The sequence below is a fragment of the Clarias gariepinus genome, chromosome 14, assembly GCF_024256425.1.
Source record: "Clarias gariepinus isolate MV-2021 ecotype Netherlands chromosome 14, CGAR_prim_01v2, whole genome shotgun sequence".
NCBI lineage: Eukaryota > Metazoa > Chordata > Actinopteri > Siluriformes > Clariidae > Clarias > Clarias gariepinus.
Genome location: NC_071113.1, coordinates 11,236,676 through 11,261,938, shown reverse-complemented (window position 1 = coordinate 11,261,938; position 25,263 = coordinate 11,236,676). Strand labels below are relative to the sequence as shown.

At 38.1% G+C, this 25,263-nt stretch overlaps 2 protein-coding genes and 5 non-coding genes across 9 annotated transcripts in view; 5 read left to right on the top strand and 2 right to left on the bottom strand.

Moving 5' to 3' along the window:
* LOC128541368 (growth arrest-specific protein 7-like) overlaps nt 1-3,115 on the top strand; it is a 51,061-nt gene extending 47,946 nt beyond the window's left edge. For both annotated transcript variants that reach the window (XM_053511750.1, XM_053511749.1), the window contains 3 exons: nt 470-549; nt 640-738; nt 851-3,115. In XM_053511750.1, the coding sequence (XP_053367725.1) occupies nt 470-549; nt 640-738; nt 851-964 (293 nt within the window). In that variant the 3' untranslated portion in view covers nt 965-3,115. The remainder of the gene's footprint in view (nt 1-469; nt 550-639; nt 739-850) is intronic.
* A 963-nt stretch (nt 3,116-4,078) lies between these two features.
* LOC128541367 (myosin-16) overlaps nt 4,079-25,263 on the bottom strand; it is a 47,753-nt gene continuing 26,568 nt past the window's right edge. For both annotated transcript variants that reach the window (XM_053511748.1, XM_053511747.1), the window contains exons 8-23: nt 23,178-23,264; nt 22,826-23,071; nt 21,069-21,186; nt 20,721-20,848; nt 20,056-20,252; nt 18,040-18,172; nt 16,788-17,004; nt 16,153-16,289; nt 11,913-12,016; nt 11,486-11,678; nt 8,113-8,316; nt 7,833-7,958; nt 7,447-7,617; nt 7,038-7,238; nt 5,839-5,985; nt 4,079-5,720 (exon numbers count right to left, since the gene is read on the bottom strand). In XM_053511748.1, the coding sequence (XP_053367723.1) occupies nt 5,568-5,720; nt 5,839-5,985; nt 7,038-7,238; nt 7,447-7,617; nt 7,833-7,958; nt 8,113-8,316; nt 11,486-11,678; nt 11,913-12,016; nt 16,153-16,289; nt 16,788-17,004; nt 18,040-18,172; nt 20,056-20,252; nt 20,721-20,848; nt 21,069-21,186; nt 22,826-23,071; nt 23,178-23,264 (2,562 nt within the window). In that variant the 3' untranslated portion in view covers nt 4,079-5,567. The remainder of the gene's footprint in view (nt 5,721-5,838; nt 5,986-7,037; nt 7,239-7,446; nt 7,618-7,832; nt 7,959-8,112; nt 8,317-11,485; nt 11,679-11,912; nt 12,017-16,152; nt 16,290-16,787; nt 17,005-18,039; nt 18,173-20,055; nt 20,253-20,720; nt 20,849-21,068; nt 21,187-22,825; nt 23,072-23,177; nt 23,265-25,263) is intronic.
* trnal-aag (transfer RNA leucine (anticodon AAG)) lies at nt 9,290-9,371 on the top strand. Its single transcript has one exon. It is a non-coding gene; the product is annotated as a tRNA-Leu (tRNA).
* trnal-aag (transfer RNA leucine (anticodon AAG)) lies at nt 12,749-12,830 on the top strand. Its single transcript has one exon. It is a non-coding gene; the product is annotated as a tRNA-Leu (tRNA).
* trnal-aag (transfer RNA leucine (anticodon AAG)) lies at nt 13,184-13,265 on the bottom strand. The gene has a single exon. It is a non-coding gene; the product is annotated as a tRNA-Leu (tRNA).
* On the top strand, nt 14,164-14,245 carry trnal-uag (transfer RNA leucine (anticodon UAG)). Its single transcript has one exon. It is a non-coding gene; the product is annotated as a tRNA-Leu (tRNA).
* Nucleotides 14,469-14,550, top strand: trnal-uag (transfer RNA leucine (anticodon UAG)). The gene has a single exon. It is a non-coding gene; the product is annotated as a tRNA-Leu (tRNA).

The window sequence follows — 25,263 nt, the reverse complement described above, 5'->3', positions numbered from 1 at the left end:
TGTGTGGGATGGGCTCCAGGCCCTAAGCAACCCTGTACATGGAACAAAGAGGTATAGTCAATGAGTAAGTCTAACTTGAAAAAGAAAAGAATGTAAAAAAAGACCGGGAATTTGAGGAAGAGAGAGATCTACAGGTGGCGGTAGAGTCCAGACACAGAGCAAGACAGGACATGATCAGGGAAGGAAGCATTTAACATTTATTTAAAGGAAGGCAGGACTGGAAAAATGGATTTAACTGGTCAGTAAGATGAGGGAGATGCAACTTATTGTATGCTAAGAACCGTTAAACAACAAGGAAGAAAGTGCATATCATGCCTTGGATTATTTCATCGAATTATTATTACACAATTAAAATTGATTAGCACCAACAAACATATTTAACTGTCTGTCTCCACACGCTTCTCTTTAACATAGTGACATCATTCTCAAATTCAGGGTGGTCAGTAATGGATATCTTTTCTCTCCGCAGGTGACGACCTGATGCGATGTGTTGACCTGTACAACCAGGCTCAGTCTAAATGGTTCGAGGAGATGGTCACTTCAAGTCTGGTGAGAGCATATGCTTGCTTTTTAGTATTTAAATTTACACTAAATAAGTGTTGAATGTTGTCTTGACTTCGACATGTCTTGTGTTTGTAGGAGCTGGAGAGCCTTGAAGTGGAGCGGATCGAAATCATTCGAAATCACCTCAGACAATATACAACGCTGAGGCATGAAACAGACATGTTTAACCAAAGCGTAAGCATCTAATAATTTATTATTATTAGATTAACAATATCTCTATTTAACAACTCAATCTTGAGAACCCATTTTTAAAAAGATCATGTACGATGATGTGTTCCATGTATAGACGATGGAGCCGGTGGACAAACTACTCCAGATTGTAGATCCAGACAAAGACAGAGAGATATGGGTAAAGGAGAACAAGACGGGTCAGGTGAGACCGGTGGACATGGATCTGTAACTCGGAGATTATGTGCTGCTGATAGAAGAGACGGATTCTCCGTTCTTCCTACTGTAGCAAATATGTAAGGAGAAACAACATCCTGGAGTCAGAGGAACAAGCTGTCTGAGAAAGCGGACTTCCACCGCTCAGAACAGTGGACTGTCAGACGTCAGTTTAAACTCTGACCCAATGATGGACAAACAAGTCCAAATGTCTCGCTCGCTCTCTTTCAGACACACATACACACTTGAAAAAAAGAAACGTAGCTGCACAAAAGCCGGTAAAAGTCTTCAATATTTCAGAGAAATAGTTTTATTTCGAGATTTATTAGTAGAAGAACTTTTTTTTTTTCCCAGTAAACCTGCTGATGTCCCTTGGATGAGTTTGAAAATTTAGACCATAATCCAGTCACCTTGATTTTAGATGCACATATCTGTATGATTCTGTGTGAACTGAGTAATAATTTTTGGCCGAGTTGGATTCATTAAAAACTTAAGCTCAGCTGAAGAGAAAATTTACGCAAAGTATTGTGCTGTAGTTTAAAGTGTTCGTGTTAAGGGAAAATCATCTCATAAGTTAAATTCCAGCTATGTCATCTATGGATAAGAGGTGGTATTAAAAAGTTTTGAGACTAGTTTGGTAAAACGCCAACAGATGGCAGCACACTCTGTTACAGTGAACACCGACCTTCATATGTCAGCCTGCCAAAAGACACATCATTCGGAGCTGTGCGACTGCCACATGCATTACCATGTCTGCTATTGATCAAATGATCAAAAAGCAAGCGTAAAATTCTGCGTGAAACTGCGCAAAAAAAGTTTAGTGAGATGCTGCAACGAGTCGTTCGAGGTGTTTTAAGTGGTTTGAAAGCGGAGGAACATCACTGTAACACCTTCAATGAGATGAGCACCCAAAAATGTCAAAACCATTCAGCTATTTGTGCATGATGATTTTTGGAGAACAATCCATAACACTGATGCTTGCTATTGATGATCGATATGGAACAGTCTTGGCATTCCACATGTGCGGCATGCACACTTGCGTGTATGGGTACGACCCTGAGACAAAGCAACAGTCTTCAGAGTGGAATAGCCCATCACCTGCACGACCGAAAAAGGCAGTTCAGGTTCGCAGCTCGACCAAGTGCATGCACGTCGTCTTTTTCAATATTCGCGTCATTCTCAATCGAGAATTCATCTCAAGGGGCCAGACCATCAGTAGCTAATTTTACTGCCAGGTTTTAAGGTGCCTGAGAAGACATCCCAAACTTATAAACAGAGCTAATCTCAAACGTTTTTGCTACCATCTTAAAGAGGCTTCAGAGAGAGTAATTGGTCCCTCTTCTCTATCAGACTGACACTTGCATAGAGATCAACTCAGTTAATCTGGTTTTAGGTATCCAGTGAATCTCTGACAGACCGCGCAATAATGTGTTCTCCGTGTTACTGTAGATTGTAGATTACTGTATATCTTGCAAATAACATGCGTTTAAAGAATGCTACTACTCTCTGCTTGCTCCATCATCCAGTGCGATATTCAGGCCTGCGCAGAAAACGTGTTTCATGAATAGAAACCTAATTCGAAGTGAGCTTGAGGTAATCAGAAGACATTATCATGTTGTGTCCATGATGCATAATTACAGCAATGTTTATGTAGCTGTCCAGTGCGTTCATCCTACGCCATTATAATCTTATTCATAGATTAATCATATTAATATCATAACAACGTTCAGATTGTAAGAAAAATTCTAACATGGGTGTTTTTGGTTGTAAAGGCACTGATTTCACATCAGTGAGTATTGCTTCAAATATTCTAAAAGTGCTACGACCATAGAAGTTATTTATTTTTTTTGTCTGTGACAGCAAAAGTAGGCTAAAAAAAGTGTGTTGAGCCACCTAATCAAATGTAGCTGCTATAGATTTACTTATACAGTCATGTGCAAAATTTTGCACACCCTTAAAATAAAACTTACAGTAAGACATTTATTGTGAAAGGTTTCACATATTACTGTATGACCAGAGAAATTAATAGAGGTGCGACCCTACCAAAATCATACCCATATAAAAGTTTGCATCTGTCTTGATGAATGTGATGTAAATACACTTTCATAACCACAGTGTTTACTCTGTTTGGATCCATAACAGCCTTTAATTCTCCTGCATAACTTTTTTTCATTTTCTCAGAACAGCGATTGGATCCTCAGTATACACCGATCAGCCATAACATTTAGGTTCCTTGTGTGCCACCGAAACAGCTCTGACCCCTTGAATGCTGTGGTATCTGACAACTTGTGGATCAGACTTGTTCCAGCACATCCCATGGATGCTCGATCAGATTTAGATTTGCGAAATGTGGAAGTCGTAACAGCAAGCTGTGATGCACTGGGTTTTCTGATACCTTTCTATCGCATTCAGCATCAAGTTTTTCTTGCTATGTTGGGTGTTCTGTGGGTTCGGAGCAGACAGGCTAGAATCTGGTCCCCATAAACGAGCCTTGGGTGCTAATGATACTGTCATCTGTTTATTGGTCTATCTTTAATAATCAGTGTTAATCAGTTCACCTGCTGGTGGCGATAATGTTATGGCTGATCGGTATATAAGTATCATATTTGATCTTTTTGTATGTTTTCTGTATTGTTGTTGTCTTATTGAAGAACTTCATTATTTTTCCATTCCACATAAAGAGTTTTGACTGTAATCGCATACCTCTAGCTATACAGTACGTTATACTACATAATGGCTTAAGAGCTTGTAAATATAGCTTGTAAATAATACGTAAATCTAATGTATTGACTTGGCACATCACACAGTGACTTACAAAAGCCAAACACTGGCCCTCTGGCAGTCCAGGGATTTTACTTAATAACCTCTGCACCAACACTGCCCCCATTATTCTTGTTCTTAATGACTAACAAGGAACAGTTTCACAAAACACTTGCTTCTTACTTAACTTCTGATCTTTTTGAGATTTTTTTTTAACGCTTATTTTTTAACGTCCATTTTTGTGGACCGGTTCCAAACATCCAGACATGTAAGAAATATGTAGAAATAAAAGAGGTACAGATAATATATAGAAATTATTTTGCACTTTGCTAGTTTTTTATACCAAATATTGTATTGAAAATAATAACACAGGTTTCATGTTTATTGTCTGAAAGAGAACTCTTTTTCGTTTCTCAGTTTCTAAAAGTCTAAAAAGGATTTCTGTGATTGCTGATGTATATTTTTTTTTGTTTAGATGTTTACCACAATATGTATGTAGGTGATTGTAAATGAAGAATAAAATACCCTTGATTGATTTTCTCCCCCTTTAATATGTGAAATAAAGTGTATTCGAGTTGATTCTTCAAAAATACAGTACAAACTGGTCATAAAAACAATGCAGTAATTCATTTTCATTTCTATTTTTATTGTATTTTCTTTACTTTTATAAAGGATTAAAAATACAGTATTAATAATAATAATAATAATAATAATACATGGGTACATTTCTTTTTAAAAAATTACTTGGTAAACAATTTATTTCGGGACATTAGAGATTGTTCGAAAACTTGCATACTTATAAGACTGGAATGTAAGTAAACTTCCCAAAGAGCACTCCTTCCTGTTTATAAATGATATGTCTTTCAATACTTGCTCAGTTTATCTTGACTTTTAAAAAGTTAATAATAATAATAATAATAATGTAATTAATCAAATATTTACTTTTGATCATTCCTAACATTTATGTTAGTTTTAAAAAAAACATTACTGGCATTTCAAACAAAGTTTTGGTAACGTTCAAGTCAAACCGAGACTTTTGATTGTGCAGAATAACAGAAGACAATTATGACATTAAACATATTCTTTATCTCTCCATAAAATTTTCTGCCACATTAATCGTGTAATAGTGTTAATGGACCTTTCCTATAAGATAATAAATGGCCTGGTTTGATCACCAAAGCATGACAAACCATACAATGCACTGCACTGCTTTCACATTACAGGAACTTGGCTGGGTATTTTTTGCCACATCCCCAGACCTCGCTTTAAGCCATTTCAATATATTTTGAAAATAAAAGTTCCTGGCAGGTCAGTGTATCAGATGTGAGAAACTATCAAGCACCAGTGAAATGCTTTGCATGGGCAGCAGAGGAGTTTTTATAGAGAAATAAAGTTTGTTTTACTCTCATAACTGCATTCTGTCATTCTGCACAGCCAAAAGTCCCAGTTTGACTTGAACGCCCCTAGTAAAATAGTGGAATAATTGAACAGTCATGCAATATTCTTGCTTTGGCTTTGTCTGATTTTTTTTATTTTTTATTTATGTTATTCTAACAGTATAGATTCATGATCTCCTGTTTCTTTGGTCTTCATGTTCAGAAAAACAGCAAAACATTGAGTATGAACTGATAGTGCACATACAGTACAGTAGCTGACCAAATGATTCCCCTATGATTCAGGCAATAGACCCGGAGTTCACTTTATTATGATCATGTTGGTGATTTATTTCAGATCCAGTGTGCAAGTGCATGCAGCCAAAACAGCCAAAACAATTTGTCCCTGACCAATTATTTACAGCCCACACTGTATAAGTAAAAAAGGATAATACTGAGAATATAGAGCAGATGTCAAAAGGTTTCTTAGTCGATCATGAGTTTTTTCAGGGAATTGAGATAAGTCGGGATGAGAGAACTGACTGATTCGTCATCATCGGTCAGGATCTTCTCGCCTCTGCCTTCAGACCCCACAGAGCTCGGGGATCTTACCACCCCTGCGTATGGAGTGCTGTAACCCTGTAACAAAATTTAACAACAGGAAGTCAGAACAGTTCAATCTGATAAAATAAACAGTATGTTTTTTTTTTGTTTTGTTTTTTCAGAATACAAAAAACAGAATACAGGCCAGACTTACTGATGAGTAGCCCTTCCCAAAGCTGCCCCTATTCTTGGTCCTGATCTTAGTGAGAGCAGATTCGGCTATGTCGGCCCGCTCCTCTGCATCGTCCAGCTCATGTACGGTCTTTCTGTACTTGGCCAGGTTCATGTTGGCTTGCTCTTCCTGCAAGAGCACATCAATAAACTGCTGAATGTCTTAGATATAAAGGTACACTGAGCCTCATTTATCAAGGCTGCAAGTGAAAAAATCCGAGCACAAAATAAAGCACAGATTGAAGATGCCCTGATTAGCCACAACAATAAACGCACCCAAAGGTTATTGTAGGTCAAATATGGGTAGATTGTATATCTTTTCTTTTAATGTCCTTTTTTCTGTTGTGTCATATGATAAGTGCTTCTACACCTCTGTGTTCAAGCTATCAACGTGGAGGTAGAGAATGCAGAGGCATTTATCTTTAAATTTCTCTATTTTAGCTCTAGTTAATGATCACATTTATCATTTATTAAAATATGAGCTGTGGGTTGAATTTATTGTGCTGCCTAGGCTTAATTTTCAGAACTTAAAACACCCAGACAGCTTTCTCATGCCCAACTGACCACAATTGATTCTTTGGGTCAAATCATACCACTGCGTTTATGACAACAGCATTAATTTGACACAAAATATTTGGGAATGTAATTCCATTTAGATTTAGTAGCTTATAACTGATATTTGGCACTGTGGCCAGACATGGTTTTGTGGTCAATGTCTGAGAAGTGTGCAATTCTGGTCGAGCTCACGGTGCCATGGGAGGAAGAGTTGGAGTCAGACTGTGAAGGGAATCAGACTAATTACGCTGACCTGGTTGCCAAGTGCAGGGAAGGTGAATGGAGTATACGGCTCTACTCAGTGGAGGTGGGAGCTAAAGGCCTTGGTGTAGCCACAGCAACACGCCTTCTCAAGAACTTTAGTTCTGGGCAATAATATAAAGAAAAAGCAAGCTTCTAAAAAAGCAAGCTTCTGGCTCTGGATGAAAAGATGGAAAAATGCATGGGGAGCAAATGGCCATTGCAGAAGGTTAGCTGTAGGAAGCGTCAGGGAAACGTTCCTGAGCAATGTCCCATCACCAGAACATGACTTGAGTTATGGCACGAAACATCTATGATTTTTGTACCATTTGATATAACCAAATGTTTAAACTTAGCCCTGTAGTTTCTGTGTGATTTTCTTCATACCGCCTCCTCCACTTGTCTCTTATAGGTTTTCATTTTGATCTGCAGGCGTTCCAGCAACTCCTGCATTCTTTGCTGGTTCTTCTGGTCCTCCTCAGACTGGAACAGGAGCTCCTTGAGGCGGCGTTCATTCTTTCGCAGTGTCTTCACCGTCTCTGAGTTCTTCTTCTGCTCTGTTTCCAAATCCAGCTCCAACTCCTTCACCTGCAGGACAAAGACAATAAAGAAGACTTTATTCAGATATGCAGATTAGATGTTATTTGATTGCCAAAAAACAACAACAACAAAAAAACAATAGCACAGAACTAGACACTGAGACATGAGGCTGCCGAGAGGTGAATAAAACGTGTGTGTGTTTACACTCCAGTGAAGAGCACTTTATATGGAAGCAGTGTAAATCTCTGGGGTTTACCCTGCCTTCCAGCTTCTGAATAATCTTTTTTCCTCCTTTCATTGCAAGCTGCTCGGCCTCATCCAGTCTGACCGTCATATCTTTTAGCTGAGACTCCAAGCCCTTCTTGACACGCTCCATGTGCATACTGTGCTCCTGCTCCACCCGCAGCTCCTCAGCAACTCTGGCAGTCTGCACAGGGAAAAAAAAAAGACAGAGACTGTGAGTTGATGACGATCTCCTGGAAGCTTAATCATTCTGTACTTTTAAATATATAGGGAATGAAATGTCCTACTGATAGGCCTTGTCTTTTAATTTCATAATTGTAGCAAATTTATTATTTCCACAACTTCAATAAAGTACAGTTGGGGAGGAGGAGATCATTTTGTCCTTAAAGTCCACCCTACCTCACATACAGCTTTCTTAATCTTATCACTAGCTCCTCTCAGTTCATTCTGCAGCTCCTCATGCTCCTGGGTGACCTGCTGAAGATCCACCTCCAGTTTCCGCTTCCCACTGCAGGCTGACTGTAACTGCATCGACAGGTCATGAGGGAAACAGTTACACTACGTTCTTAAGGTAGAAGGATGAATGTGTAATGAATTCATTCACTATTTACTACAGTTTTAGTGTTTTTTGCTAAAGATTTTCAAGGTATTTTTAGATTGTTTGGTTTCGTGGCTTCACCTGGTTGTTGATGTCGTTGTATTTCTCCGTGGCCTCTTGGAGTTCAGTCTCCAATGTTTTGCGAGCTCTCTCGGTTGCCTCCAGAGCAGTGCGGTTCTCCTCTCCTTCACTGACCAGCAGAGCGCAGCGTCGCTCCAGCAGTGAATGCTCCTCTCTCAGTTCCTCTTGTATCCTTGTTTCTTCTTCCAGCTGAACCTGCAGGTCCTGAAGGAGAACATAAAGACCGCCAGGTCATGTCACTGTGCAGCGTTCAATGTGTTCAATGTGATTTAAATATAAATTCATTGTTCTTGCACATGCGCAGGAGTTTTGCTGTAATTTAGTCAATCAATTAAAAAAGAAAACTTCCTTTTTGAATAGCTAGATGGTGCCTAGGCTTGATCTAAACCTTCTGATAAGCAACCCAGAGCCATAACCACTGACCCACCAAGGCCAAAATTGTTTATCTATCTGGAAAGCCTGAGAGAAAGGTATGTACATTTCCAGACAGATAAACAATTTTGCCTTTCAGTGTGTCATGTTATTTTAGTCAGGTGCAACTATTTAGGACCTTCCTATGCTTCATACCATAGTTCTGTCTGACTATTTATCTTAAACCATCACCATCATCCAGTGTTGGCTAAGATCCATTGGTGATGCGCCTGAATCTACTCGAATACTATAGGCAACACCAATCAGCCTGCCGCTCTACATAATCACTATCAAATATTATATTACAGCATAAATGTATATCTTTATTATGATCAAATATACTATTATTTGTATTACTATTATAATAAGCCCCAGTCATGTGACAGCTATTGGGACCATTAATGAAGAACTGCCATATAATATTTCTTGGGGGGCACTTTTTATTTTAGATTAGATTAGACTCAATTAGATTACATTTAACTTTATTGATGTAAAACAAATTGACAATTAAATATATATTGTAAATAAATATGTTAATCATAGTATAACTATGTCCAGATTTATTTATTTTTTGTTTAGACAGATCAGATCAAATTCAATGTGGCAAAAATGCATTTTATATCATGTATTTTATTAATGTTTACTAATGCTGTCATGTGACTAAGGCCTCTTATAATAGGAATATAACATTTGATCAGAATAAAGAAATAAAATTCATTATATTTTACAGCTTCAAAACTTATGGCATCATGTCTGGTGAACATCAGGTAGCGTGGCCGAGCGGTCTAAGGCGCTGGATTAAGGCTCCAGTCTCTTCGGGGGCGTGGGTTCGAATCCCACCGCTGCCAGCTAGTGGTTTTAATTTCATGTCCATATAGACCAGTGGTTCTCAAACATTTTCTGTCATTCCCCACTTAAGGGGGTGGGCGAATTTTCAAGCCCCACTTGTCAACAAAATGATAACGAAAACGGCCAAGTTTACTATTTATTGAAAAATCAATTTCTAAACCAGTAAGATCAAATAACACCAAGTTCAAAACAGATAAAATACACGTGCAATTGTTATAACAGGCTTACTTTGTCACTTACCTAGAGCTTACTTTCAAAGAAGTCGAGTGGCTTATTAACGTGAGTGGGGTATGTTGTCTCTAAGTGTCTTCCTACTTTGTCTCATGCTGTCTGCTGCCAGCGGTTTAAGATACAAAACACACACGGGTCTCTCCTCTGCCCCCACCATCCCCACCATGAATCCAAGTGCAACATACAGTAGGCTTCATCATGTTTTCCTTTCGGCTGGATTTTTGGTTGATTAGGCTGATAGTGCTGTATCACCTGCTTTTTTGTGGTCCATGTAACAAATGTATCCATTGATGTTTTTATGCTCACTACATACAGTACGCTACTGTGTTATGATCTAAAATGCCCCACCCCCCCCCCCCCCGCAGATTGCCCATCTAAATTCATAGGTTTATGGTTTACAAATTACAAATTATAACAAATGAATTTAAAGTAAGCAATATAAAAAAAAGGTTGTATAGGGGGGAAATATATAAATTATATATTTCTTTCATATTCAACATGTATATTTTTATATTGCTTATTTTATAATAAAATCATTTCCTGTAATTTTTTTGCAATCCGTGGCAGGGGGGCATTTTAGCGCATAACACCTGTTTGTGTCCGCGGTAAAGTTAGTTTGATATTCGCATCTCCGAATTCAATAGCTGCGTAAATAAACTAATAAGATACCCAGATATATTTCCTCTCTATATCGTCTTTAAGCTACATCCGCCTTAAATTATACATGTTTAAAAGCATAAACACCATTATTCTCTACGGCGCAACGAATGATTTAGGGATCATCGCAAAATGCCGCACAGCAACAAAAAGCGTAGAACGATATTGATCTTCCCTTCTGTTCAGCGCCTGAAGGATCAAAAAGCAACTTTGTTACCACACTGGAAACTAGAAATGCCAGACTAGTACTGCCTGATAAAATACAGAAACATCAGCATACACATTGGAATAAATGAAATGACATATATAATACCGAATGTTTCCTTATATATAGTTCCTCTGCAAATAACGTGCCGACGTTAAACCGTTATTGTTGGACTATGGTTCCACTTTTTCTCTGATGTTATTTTAATTTACTTGTATTTATGATCCATTTCTTTGTGTGTCATTATTTAGTTTCGAGTGTCCGATAAAGAAAATAAAGATTAAATAAATCAATTAAGAAAAGCATGAATTAGAATAGGTACTTTTCTATTATTTTCCACTAATTTCCTCCCGTTCATTGCGCCCCACCTGTCATGTCTGTATTCCCCACACTTTGAGAACCACTGATATAGACTATCTGCAATATTACAAGTTTATAGACGTAGAAATCGTGGTGGACGATGCTTTAATAAAGGACCTAAAGTCGAGCAAGGCCCCTAACTCTGTGCTCTGAACCCAACTGGGATATGCAAAAAGTATTTCACTGTGCTGTAATGTACATATGACAAGTATTTGAATCTTAATCTGCTTTTTGCATATTTCAGCTTGTTAAAAAGCAGTAAACTACTGAGGAGAAACTGGAGACCCTAGAGAAATCCCAACAAGCATGAGGAGATGCCCAACCCTAAACTTTGTGGACGACAAGGCTAACAAAATGATCAACACAGCAGATTTAATTCAGATTTTTCATCTGGTGCCCAAAAGAGGTACCATGCCTAACTTTATTCATTTTCACATAGTGGTGCAAGCAGAAAAAAGAAAAAAAAACTCATTTTAAGTTTGGCTGATCTACAAGATTCCATCATTTTGTTGCGAAGAACCCTTTGGAGTGGAAACGGTCAATGATTTATGATTAATCATGGAACCAAAGATAGTTTTCACAGGGCCCAGACATTAGGCCACATCGTACATTGCACACACGCAGAGGAATGTGAAGTGAAAAAAAAAAACTGTTTTGAACCTTGATCTGCTGTTGCATCTTCTTAACAGTCTTCATCAGCTCTGTGTTGTTCTTGTTCAGCAGGTCCACCTGTAACTCCAGCTCATTTATATCGCTCTCCATCTTCTTCTTCAGACGTGCTCCTTCTGTCCGTCCCTTCACCTCAACATCTAAACTGGCCTGGAGAGACTCTAACGCCCTCTGATGGAGTTTCCTAAATATAGAAATATCACCTTAAGTTGGTCCACTCTTTATAACTGTCCTAAGTAGTGTAGCACCAGCAGGAGAAAGCTTGAAAGATGAGGAAGAGAGTTACTTACTTGTGTGTTTTTTTAAAGGCATGAAAGATGAAAAATTATGAAAGCATGAAAGATACAATTATTAATTATTAGACACACTATGTTAGGATTTTTAATCCTAATGCTATTTATAACAATAATATGCATACCTGGCAGCCTCCATCTCCTCTTCCTTCTCCTGCAGTCTGCGCTCTGTGTCTGCTTTGACTTGAGAAAGTTCCAGCTGCAACCGAAGTACTTTAGTCTCCTCTGCCTGCAAAGTCAAATGTAGGATTTGAGATGTGTTTCCAGTTAGCAGTCACAGATCAGGCATAACATTATGATAACCTGTCCAATATTGAGTAGGTCCCCACCTTTTCCACCATAAGAGTGATGCACTGTGTTCCGACACCTTTCTATTATAACCAGCATTAACATTTTCATCAATTTGATCTACACTTGCTCTTCTATTCGATCAGACTATAAGAGCCAGCCTTCGCTCCCCATGAGCATTAGTAAGTTTTGGCCACCCATGACCCTGTCACCAGTTAACCAGTTTTCCTTCCATGGCTCACATTTGTTATGTCCTGACCCCAGCAGTCCAGGCACATACAACACGACTGCTGTGACCCAGTCCTCTAGTGATTACAATTTGGCTCTTGTCAAAGTCACTCAAATCCTTTCCCATTTTAACTGTTTGGAACAAATCAACTTTAAGGACAGTTCCCTTGGGATAATGTATCCCACCCACTTCCAGGCGCTATTGTAAAGAGATATTAAAATTGTAGCTTCTGTTACAAGGGTTAAATTGTGATGGCTAGAGGACTGGGTCAAAGCAACTCCAAAACTGCAGCTTTTGTGGACAAACCGAGCCAATAGAAGCACTAGTGTAGATCAAACTGGAGATTGCAAATTACAGATCGTTACTGTTATTAATTATATTTTACAGCTTAATAATAAGTTTTATTTAGGGGAAATCTTATGGCATCATGTGCATTTAACATCAGGTAGCGTGGCCGAGCGGTCTAAGGCGCTGGATTAAGGCTCCAGTCCCTTCGGGGGCGTGGGTTCGAATCCCACCGCTGCCAGCTAGTGGTTTTAATTTCATGTCCATATAAACTATCTGCAATATTACAAGTTTATAGACGTAGAACACTGGAATATGTCTGGTTCAGAATGATTGCACCAAACACCTTTAATCGTTAGGGAGATCAAGCTACAACTGTTGAGATTTCGAGCAAGGCCCCTAACTCTGTGCTCTGAACCCAACTGGGATATGCAAAAAATATTTCACTGTGCTGTAATGTACATATGACAAGTATTTGAATCTTAATCTGTTTTTTGCATATCTCAGCTTGTTAAAAAGCAATATTAAAGCATGTGGTCAGCTATTGCACAGTATAAGGTAATGCCTTGAAGGCATAGATTAAAAACCACTAGCTGGCAGCGGTGGGATTCGAACCCACGCCCCCGAAGAGACTGGAGCCTTAATCCAGCGCCTTAGACCGCTCGGCCACGCTACCTGCTAACAATCAATCATTGGCGCACCAAAAATTTTCGAACTACACTGCTACACCGATACCTTCTGTCAAACCTTCGCGAACCACAGGTAGCGTGGCCGAGCGGACTGGATTTAGGCTCCAGTCTCTCTGTATCCCACCCACTTCCAGGCGCTATTGTAAAAAGATATTAAAAATGTAGCTTCTGTTACAAGGGCTAAATTGTGATGGCTAGAGGACTGGGTCAAAGCAACTCCAAAACTGCAGCTTTTGTGGACAAACCAGAGAACTGGCATCAGGGTCATGGGTGGCCAAGGCTGATGATGCACATGGGGAATCAAGGTTGGCCTGTGTAGTCCGAGCCAATAGAAGCACTAGTGTAGATCAAACTGGAGATTGCAAATTACAGATCGTTACTGTTTTGGTGGCAAAGAGGGTACCTCCTCAATATTACATGGGTGGTCATAATATTATGGCTGATCAATGTGGTTACAGTATGCATTCAGGCCTTTTGCGCTAAATACTTCCTGCCGCTCTACATAATCGCTATCAAATATTATATTACAGCATAAATGTATATCTTTATTATGATCAAATATACTAATATTTGTATTACTATTATAATAAGCCTCAGTCATGTGACAGCTATTGAGACCATTAATGAAGAACTGGCATGTAATATTTCCTGGAGGACACTTTTATTTTAGATTAGATTAGACTCAATTAGATTACATTTAACTTTATTGTCATTGTGTAGTTCATTGCAGGGGTTTGTGATGTAAAACTAATTGTTTAAAATAAATATATATTGTAAATAAATATGTTAATTATTGTGTCAACTATTGCACCGAAAATTTTCGTCAAAGACGCGTAAATGCCACCACATATACCGATACCTTCTCTCAAGCCTTCGCGAAACACAGGTAGCGTGGCCGAGCGGTCTAAGGCGCTGGATTTAGGCTCCAGTCTCTCTGGAGGCGTGGGTTCGAATCCCACCGCTGCCAAAAACAATGCTTTTAAACACATTTTTAAAGTATTGCCTTAGCGTTATTCCTTGCGTCGACGCCGCGATCTTAGAAGTTACGGTACAATGCATGCAGTCGGACAGTTCAGATTTTTTTTTTTTTTTTTTACCAAGTAATGTTTAGCTATTAACAATATAAACATTATTAATAATTTGTTGACTTTACCGCCTTTAAGAGCAGCAACTCGCCCAGAGATCGCAGTGGTAGCGTGGCCGAGCGGTCTAAGGCGCTGGATTTAGGCTCCAGTCTCTCTGGAGGCGTGGGTTCGAATCCCACCGCTGCCAAGTCGCGTTTTAAGAAGCTTTAAAACGAATGAAATGAAATTTAAGTCCTGATCAGACGTATTTCTGTTTCAGCGTTTACATTTGGTGACATTCTGTTTACCGCACTGCTGTTAATCCAAGATACAGTGTAACTGAACCTCACTAAATATTCATCAGCTAGTCAGACCTGCTGAATCTGCTGATACCACCTGCACTATTACTGTACACTGGTTAAAGTACTTACACTGTACTTTATGAAGAGGAATGATGAGTACAGTTGAACACTTTTATTCATTAATTTATTTATGAATTTTTCTGCTCTTGGGCTAAATCATGCAGTCTATTTATGCATTTTTTTATTGTATTTATGGACACTTTTCAAAGCACTTAAACAACCTCGCAAAAGGTTTTTAAAGAATATAAATCATCAAATCATAAACTGTAACAATACAATACAATAATAAAGAAAAATAAGCTTAAATTTTAATCTATCTGTTCTGGTGAGGAGGATTTTAACATGTTCATGGTGCACATTCGGTTAGGTTAGAGGATGCCATTCCTTCTTGTTGTTTTCCTTCTTTTTTCAATATAAATCATTTCCCTAATTATTTAAAACCTTAAAAACCATTAAAAATGGGCAAAAGAGGTAACACTTTTTTGCATTGTAACTATACAAAGTCTTTTAGTGGGTGAATGTTTAAGTGCACTTTTAATCCTAATGGTGATTTTTGCACTATGGTGTTGTTGTTAATTTGTTGATGAAAGCATTAATTCATAATTCTACGAATTTGACATATAATTATGACAAATATTTAAAGAAATTAATAATCATTCTATTCTGAAATGATCAGTATACTGATAATGAACCAGACCTGAATTTGTGGTGCACCACATCAGAATGTCCCTATTTCTATCTTGGATTTATTCTAAAGGACGATTCTGATGTTTGTGTTTTATTTGCCTGACTTGGCCCAGAGAGAAATTTGACCCTCCCAATGAACCTAAATCTATTTACCGATATTTATTTCTTTATTTTGCTTATTTGGGATTCCGGACTTAAGCTGCTAAACTTGCTCTTCTCATAGGAAGTGTAGTGAAAGGTCTAAGGTGGTGGCTTTACCCTTCATTCTCTTTGGAAGTGTGGGTTCAAATCCCACTGCTCCCATCATGAATTTAAGTCTCTCTTAGAAATTCTAAAGCTTATTCTAAATTCTAAGGTTATTCATTCATAAAAAAGGATAGATGATGACCTGATAATTTGTGTGTTAATCAGGGTGATCTGACTACTTAACAATAGTGTTTCCGTAACTAGACATTATCATCATCTAATCCGTTTATGCTATATACTGGAAAGCATGGCCGAGCAGTCATAATGTGCTGAAATTAAGCTTAGGTCTCTTCAGGCGCTGGGTTAGAATCACCACTGCCAAAGTCTTATGAATTGAGTGCATCCCAAGGGTGGAGTAGTTTGCTTATATAAACTTGTCAGACCTCATCATCCATCAAAACCGGTTTGACTTGTCAGATAGTGATGCTTCTAAATGACCCATTTGACCCCATTTCAAACTGTCTTCATAACTGATCTTTTAGCAAGCACTGGTTATTTTTCCATTGCGTATGTACCTCTAATGCTGCCTCAGACTCCTCCAGTGAAGCCTGCAATTCTTCTTTTTCCATCTCGATCTTCTTTTTCATTTTCTGGAGCTCATGAACACTCTTCCCTCCATCCGAAAGTTGGTCAGCAAGATCAGCAATTTCTTCTGAAATAACATAATTTTAGCACAGAGTTACAGCACACGAGCAACAGCCTTTAGATTCAGTGTCATAAACACTGAAAGTGGAAGATAAACTGTGGCAGTGTTTGTGTGAAAATACGGTCAAGGTTTTTCAAGATACACCACCTCCGCCTGAGGAATCTTATTGAGTCAGCAGGTTTCTCATACTGGATACATTCTGTACAACTAATAACAGCTTCTCTTACAACCTCAATCATGAAAAAGCAAAGATTAACGTTGGCATTGTGTGGTCCTACAGTAATCCCTCATAATAACCAAAGAAGTTACAAAGTAATGAATGTATGTGTGGGTTAAGTGAGTCATGTTTGTATTGACACAGGCTGTCACATACTGTTTCGGCTGACTGATTGTGATTAAATTAAAACAAACGAATGCAATGTACATAAGAAACATGATACTCCAGCAAATTTTACGCAGTACATGTGTTGGCATTTTATCAATTTAAAAGGCTGTATATGTTACCTTGGAAGGCCTTGTTCTCCCTGCGTAGAGCCTCGCTCTGCTCCACAGACTCCTCATGGGCTGTTTTGAGCTTAAAGAGCTCAGCGGCATGCTGTCTGCTCTCTTTCTGACAGCTTTCAACCTCAACCATCAGCTCTTCACACTTCTGCCTCCAGTCTCCCAGCTGCTTGTCCAGCATTCGCTGCTTCTTATCCAGCACCGCCGCAGCATTGTTTGCCTGTGATATTATAGCGCAAAACATATAGTGAAATTTTAAGGGGTGGGACACCACACTCTGGTCATGATTCAATTTAATTTATATTGCTGACTTCAGAATTCGATTGTTCATTGAAACCGATCAGCCATGACATTACAACATTTTTATACTTAGTATTATTTAGGTACTCTGCCTCCGGGGTACTGCTCTGGTCTGATCGGTGCATCAGATTATACATATGTATATTCTATACATATAACAATGTAAAACGATGTGTAATATGCCTGTAAAAAAACCTAAATAAATCAAAAATTGCTTTGAACCAAGTAAAAAAAAACTCATTGAAGGTTCACCACATCCTAATACTAACTAACTAAATACAGTGGAACCTTGGATTACGAGCATAATTCGTTCCGAAAGTGGGCTCGTATTTTAAAACACAAATTTCGCCAAAAGAAATAACGGAAACTCAAATCATTTGTTCTACAGCCCTAAAAAATATATAGATATAGTAAAAATAAAACAAATTAACCTACACTTAACCTTTAAAAAAAAAAGTACGCGCACTAAGACCCAGCAGGGGAGACGATTACCCACAATTCCTCAGCGCAAGAGGGAGAAAAACAGTTGTGATCACGTGACGCTCTGCCTTAAAATAAGAAGCGCATGCGTGATACATGATACTTGGTACTCGTAAACCAAGACTTGCTCATTTTCCAAGTCAAAATTGATTAAAAATGGTTAATATTATAATTCTTTTATGTGAGAAGATGTTTATTTAGAATTTGCAAAGGAGTATCTTGCATCAATGTTCTGTAACAACTCCACAAGTGACAGGGATTTTTACAGTATGTTACTAAATATATACAGAACAAAGGACTTGGTGGAGTGCAGAACACAACTAGGATTAGGTTTATAAAAACAACATGAGAGAAGACTGACATTCAACCAAATGTACCAGTTTCTCCATTATTTTATAGCTTATGATCTATCTAACATAATCATTCTAGCATTTACAACAGACTTAAGAATGATGTTGGAGAAGTGCTTCTTTACCTTTTCCAGGTCTAAACAGAGCTCCTCCACCTCTGTCTGAAGTCTCTGCTTGGTTTTTTCCAGACTGGAGCATTTGGCCTGCGTGGCCTCAACAGCCTCCTCAGCCTCTTGCAGGCGTACCTGCAGCTTTTTCCTGCATGCAGAAAACATTACATACAGTATAGTTAGTACTGCACAAATATCTAGCACCACCACTCATTTCTTCATATTAAATAAAATTAAATAGGGTAGATTAAACTCAGGAAAAGATAGCAAACATTTTAATGCAACAGGTTAAAAAGTGCCTAAAGATACAATTCAAAATGTGGTGGTTTATGTAACAACATCAGCAACAAGCTCATTTCCCCTCTCATCTATTCCAACCATTCAACATTCAGCATCACCAGTATACTAATCACCGGCCTGATCATCTCTCATCATCTGCACCTGTTACTCACTGATTCATCCATTATGTTGGATGATTTTTATTCTTGAATGATTCACTGACAAAAACAATTCCTCTGAAACTGGTCAGGGACAATAACAGGACTGCAAATAAACACAAGTCTTTTATTAAACCTGAAGAACTATACCTCATGGTTACATTAATAAGTACAAGAAGGTCTGGCTCTTTGAAAGCAATATGAAGGGGTGACTCAAGGGCTTTGCACAGTATTTTATATATGTTAGACATGTCTGACCAAAGCTCAGGCTTGTATCTGGTTCGACTAGTTCCAAAGAAGCTTTTATTTATTTTATTTTATTTTTTAAAACTGGATTAGGTTTATTGTTTTCACCCCCTTGTCATGACATGCTGCTGGTTATAACGATCCTAAACTTTGTCTTGTATATTCTGAGATCATTCATTTTAACCCTAATGTTTTGTTAACTATTTAGTGATGGATATTACAATATAATTATAAAAAACGCATTATAAAATAAAACATGTGACTGGGGAAACCTATTGGAAGGTTGAGTATAAGTGCAGCTTAAAAACTGAGATACAGAGGAAACATGACAGGAAATACTGGTTTTGTTTTATATTGATATTTAAAACATATTTTTTTCATTTTATGCTTTTATTTCTCCTTGGTACTAATAGGTAAAGTTGGGTGGAACATCATTATTGTGGGGGATGTTTCAGTATGCTAGGAATAAATTACATGGCGTGCTGTTAAAGGGAAAGACATTTGGGACTTGACAGTGTGATGTAACCTCACACAAGGCAAATTTACCTGTTACCACCCAAAGTTTTGATTTTTCTACTGCATACTTTTTAGAATTATACTAAATGGCTAACGGCGGCACGGTGGCTTAGTAGTTAGCATCGTCGCCCTGCACCTCCAGGGTCCGGGTTCGATTCACGCCTTGTGTGCATGTTCTCCCTGTGATTGGCAGGTTTCCTCCCTTGGTCTAAAGACCTACAGATAAGGCTAACTGGTGTTCCCAATTGCCTGTAGCAAGTGTGTGAGTGTGTGTGGGCCCTGCAATGGATTGGCAACCCATACAGGGTGTACCCTGCCTTGTGCCCTTAGTCTGCTGGGATAGGATCCTGAATATAGGATAAAGCAGGATAGACGATGATGAGTGAGTAAATGTTGAAGGTTCTTAATCTCTTAAGACACTAATGTCCTTATATAAGGACATGACATTTTCTCCCAAACTCATCTTTGTATATGATCCTCATAGGAGGACTGTTAGATATAATTCTTCAGCTAACCCTCCCTTTCCCAACCTAACCTTTAAAGACTTCTTCTATTTTTGAGCACATGGAACCTTCCTACAAAACTTTCTTAATAAACATCTCCTTACAGAAAATTTCACAGTGTCCCTATGTAAGTTGTTACTATAGAAACGATGATATGAATGAGCAAATTAATCACTTATCAATCCAAATTAAGAATTCACCCATATGCCCTATAGTATTATAATAAAAAAATAATAAATCATTAAAGATAAAATTTCCTTTGAAGTAAACATGCATAGTGTCATAAAGGGTGTGTATTTGTAGTGTGTGTGTATTTGTGGGATATGTACTTGGCTTCCTCTAGTTCATCGCTGTGCTGGATAGAGTCGGCCTCGTGACGGCTCCTCCAGAGCGTGACATCACTGTTGAGCTTGGAGACGAGGCGCTGCAGCTCCAGTTTGCTTTCCTGTTCTTCCTCCAACTGCTCCTTCAGCGAGTCACAGTCCTGTCGCGCTGCTGCCAAACTGCTGCACAGTGCCGCTTTACTCTGTCCACAGACACACAAATAGAAATGCACACAATCTTTTAATATGTGTGTTTATTGTGTTTTATTACTGTAACAGGAGTTATACTGTTTATTGAGTTATGCTACAGTACATTGCTTTTGTTTTTAATCTTTTTCAATCTACAAAAACGATTACAAACCTGTCATATTTTAAACAAAAAAAACACACTTTTATCATAAATCAAAATGATTCCAAGTCTCTTTAATGCTATTTATTAATTGATAAGTATTACACAAATATAAGTCCAAAATCACAAAGTAACAGCCAGAATAAATGCTTTTGGACAGCAATGCATTTTTTTAAAATAACTGGCATTAAGGACCTGAAATAACCAGAAATATTACTGACAAGCAAACAGTCTTTAAATATGTACACGTCTAAGCTCATTAACTGTACAGTACATCATATTCAGATTCTATCCCTGTTCCAGTCTGATTAAAAGAACACACCTTGACCTCTTCATCACACTGTTTCTTGAGCTCCTCATGCTGTGCCATCATCAGACCTTTGGAGCGGCTCGTCTGGCTGAGTTTTGTCTCCGTCTCCTCCACCTGCCTGCTTAGCTCATTATTATCAGCTACAGGACAAAAAAAAAAGATCTTGTTACTGTTTCATATATTTAAAAAAAGATCTTAAGGATAGGAGCACGGTATGTACATCACCTGGAAAAGATTTTATTAAGACAAAAAAAAAACCTCATATATTCCTGTTAATCTTTTATCTTGCTCTAGTTCATCTGGATCAGCTTTTTAACTGTATTTAAATGTATCTGTTTTTTCACGAAAGATCTCGCCTACCGATCAGTCTGTTCTTGGCCCCAGTGACCTCAGTGAGTGCTTTCTGTAGGTCTTCATTCCTCGAGTTAGCTTCACACAGCAATTCCTCCAGTTTCTTCAGCTGTGTGTCAGTGGACGCCTGGGATTGCATATGAACATGGAGGTCAGTGTTAGCTTTGATCAAAACGAGTGGAATTCCCTCACGCTGCCTCACCAGAGATGCTTTAGCTCCTCATGCCACACCGAGCTAATGAGAGGCTGAGATCACACAAAGAACCCTGCTGACCTTATATATAAGCAGGGTGGATTACAGTCTTTTTTAATAAGAAAAGGCACAGATTGTAATTAGTTTTAACTTTATTAAGCAGGCTTAGGCTTAATCATAGGCTTAATCCAACTGTGTACATTTTTAGTAATAGTTACTGTAGTAGTTACATAGACTGGGGTTCGTTAGGAGCTACAACTAAATCAAATCACACACAAGTGTTAATAATACTTCAGGGGTGCCAATACATCTGTGACTTAATTGACATAAAAACAGGTCAATCTGCTGTTGCTGTGAACTTTATTAACCCCACAATGCAAGGCGGGCTAATGTAAAACTCCCAGCGGCCTATAGCCTACCGGATCAGTACACAACAAACAAAGGATATCCAAATGAGTGCCTAGTAAGAAGCTAAAAACCTTCCACTTCCATACAGAATGAGAGTAAGACTTTTTTGCATGTCCTATTTTGAAACGCGTTTGCCTGATCCGTGAAACTAGCATTGCTATTCCAAAGAAAGCAAACATGGAGAAGTTCTCTTGAGCTGTTCATAGAAACTACAACAATGACTTTCCTGCCAAAAGCCAAAAAGTGACGTCCCTGCCAAAAAACTGTTTGTTATTGTCTGTTATTGTTAACAATTTGGATTAATAATTTCAAATCCTGTTGTTAATCCTGTCGGTTACTTGGAGGCCTGGTTGAGACGAGCTACCAGTAACTCCTGTCTGGACTGTGCAACCCTGGCTTCAAGTCATCAAAATACAGTAAGGTAGGAAGCAGAACTGTACTGAACTGCATTGTTTTTAAAGGGTAGTAATGCAAGGGCCATATTTATACATTTTTAGAACTATATATTGTTTATTTATTTATTTATTTTATTTATATACTAGATGCGTCTACAAATTAGTTGGTGTGGAATTTAATTGCACACTTATAAGCGCATTAAAAAAAAAAGTAAAAAAATTGTAATGCTTTGTTTTACCATAATAAAGGTGTGAGATGTATGTTTATTACGTAGATTTCAATTGCACACTCATGAACACGTATTTAAAAATGCACAACGGCATCTGTTGATTTTTGGGACGAAGTTATGATTTTTTTCAAGGTAAATCTTTTATGCTATAAGGGGGGTTTTCCAATTAAATTTCAAATTAGCATATCTTCTCTTCCTGTGGAACGATTGCGATGATATGCCTATATGTTACCTCAAGCTCCATGGAAACCGCAATAAAATTAGTTTAGAAGTTTTGATGTGATGAGTGCAAACAAAACAAAACAGACAAAAAGACAGACAAAAATTCCCAAAAAACATCTTGATGTGTTCTATTACTCATCTTACATTCCCCCAAATACTTTTTTCGCAAATATCTTCAAAGTACAGACACGACATCTTTACAGTTTTATTATATGTATAGAAGAAGTTTCTACCCTCCTACTAACTTTAGAACATTTACATCCCAGGGAAAAAAAAACTCATAAGAGATCCTTGGTTTAGGTGATCTATGTTTCCGACCTTGGCCTTTTGCATGGTGTCTAATGAAGCTGCCAGGTCATCCACCTCCAGCAGTAGGTTCTGCTTCTCCTTCTCTAGTTTGGCGCGAGTCCTCTGCAGGCCCTCACACTGCTCACTCATCTCAGCCAGGGCATCTCCGTGCCTCTTCCTCAGAGCCGCCGCCATTGTTTCAGCCTGAGCCGAGGACTCCTCCAGCTCACGCCTCAGTCGCTGCAGCTCCAACTCACGCTTCTTATTCATCTCCATCTACAGCAGATCAAGTGAGTGATCAGGTCAGCAATTACTTATTATAAATTATTACCTATTATAACTTATTTCCCGTATTACTGCATTGACTGTACTGTAAGTGCACCTGGGAGGCTGTGACACCTCCTGCCTCCTCTAGACGGTCTGTCAGATCTTCCAGTTCTCGGGTCAGGTCAGCACGCTGCTTCTCTACCTGAGAGTCCAGATATACACTCAGTCAGCAGATACAAACCTCCGAATATAAAACGATACACACATGTGCACACACTCTTGTTTTAAAAGGAGGAGATTGTTATGACAGAGATGATCCACAGCATAAGTGCCCCTGGTGACAGATGTGGCGATGTCAGTTCTCTTACACTGTTTACTCAAAGCTGTAAAATTACCACTTTCATGCTTACTTCCAGATTAACTTCTCAACACAGCAAATGCTTTGTTTTCCTTTTACTTGGATATTGCATGTGAAAATGAAGGAGAAAATATTAAACATAACTAGCCATCCATAAGAAGCCATCATAATACATTGATAAGCAATGCATAAATGTTTAATAAAAATACTGAAGGATCTGTGAAATCTTTTTATGAGTCAACATAAAAGTAGCTTTTTTATTACATAACTGTTTTAGCCTTATTAACAGCACATTCATTAAGCTTTTAGAAACCTTCTATAAAGTTTAACCTTCAATGTTTAAAGTCATTTAAACATTATTTATTTTATATAACTTTTATAGTATCATAAATAAATAGTAAAATATAACAACATGCTTGATAAGAATAAAAGAATGACAGTATTTAATTAAGGTAATGTTAAACCAGCTAACCCATGCACATAATTGTGTTATTCTTTTTGGCACCCTAAAAGTTTTGGCATACATACACCTTTCAGACATCCCCCAGCATTGCTTTACAAAAAAAGCTTTTTATTCAAAGCTTATCAATGTGTTACAAATACCCTCAGTAGGAGTCCATCAAATCCAGTGTTATCTATTGGCCTTATACCAGTATTTACTGGAACTATAGCAGTGGGAATAATTCTGCATAAACTAAAGCAGGGATAATAAGGATAATCATGAATTATGAAAGCATAATTAATATTTACTTTAAGTGAGATACTGAAAATTGGAAATGTTAGTCACAATTTATAGAAACAAATGCATAAGAAATCATTTTAGTCCGAACCCCCAATATTGTTGTTTATATTTTGCCTAGTCATGTTGGTAAAAAAAATCAACAAGGAATCAATTAAGGCATTTTTTGCATAAATCCACTGCTGTCATTTGCATTTCCCATTAAGATTTTGAAGGAATTGTGTCCAATCTAAAAATTTTTCCATAATCCGAGGTGTGCTTATGATCTGCTGAGCTCCCCCTCCCTGGTTTCTGTTGCCATGGTATGCAATACTCTTCTACGTCATTGCTTTAAAATTTGGGACAAAATCTTCTCAGATCAAATCAAAGCCTCATATAAAGATTTTCAGATCATAAGAAAATGTTATAATTAAAAAGCATAAACCAGTTTCATCCTTCTGAGACAGACAGTCACTAACTGAACAAAAGAAACATTCTTGCTATTGTTCTTCAGGACATGAAAGCATTTTTTTTTCTTGTGCAGACAGTGTTCCCTCATCTCAATATAAGATAAAAGAATCTGTGATGAAAATCATGAATAATGTGGAACTAATAGAAAATAATAGCCATCGGTTTATTGGAGCAGTCAAAGTAGATTGCTAAGCGGTTTCTGCGTGTGTGGAGATTTAGGAGAGCCGTAAACTTGTTGAATGTTGGCTGGTGTGACCTGCATGACCTTTTGATTCTTTGACTGATGGTGATAAAGTGAAAACAGTCTGGCTGAGTTTCATTTGACACCCAGAAGGGGCTTCATTTTGCAAGCCTGGGCGAGGTCAACAACATGTCCTTTGACCTTCTAGAATGCGGTGCTCCTGTCACTAGCACTGGCAGCAATTCAGTGCGTCAACACTAGCTTCAGTTTGCTTTTCCGTCAAACTGTTTCTCACTCATCACCTAATACATGTCAAGAGGGCCGTGATGTACTTAAATCTAAATTAAAGAGGTAGTAGGTGTGTTTAACATCAGAAACAGGCATGTAATAGAGAACAATACATTGAGTTTATATTTTGTCTGCAGATTACCTCTGGACTAGAATGGCATTGGATTCTATCAATAAAGAAAAAA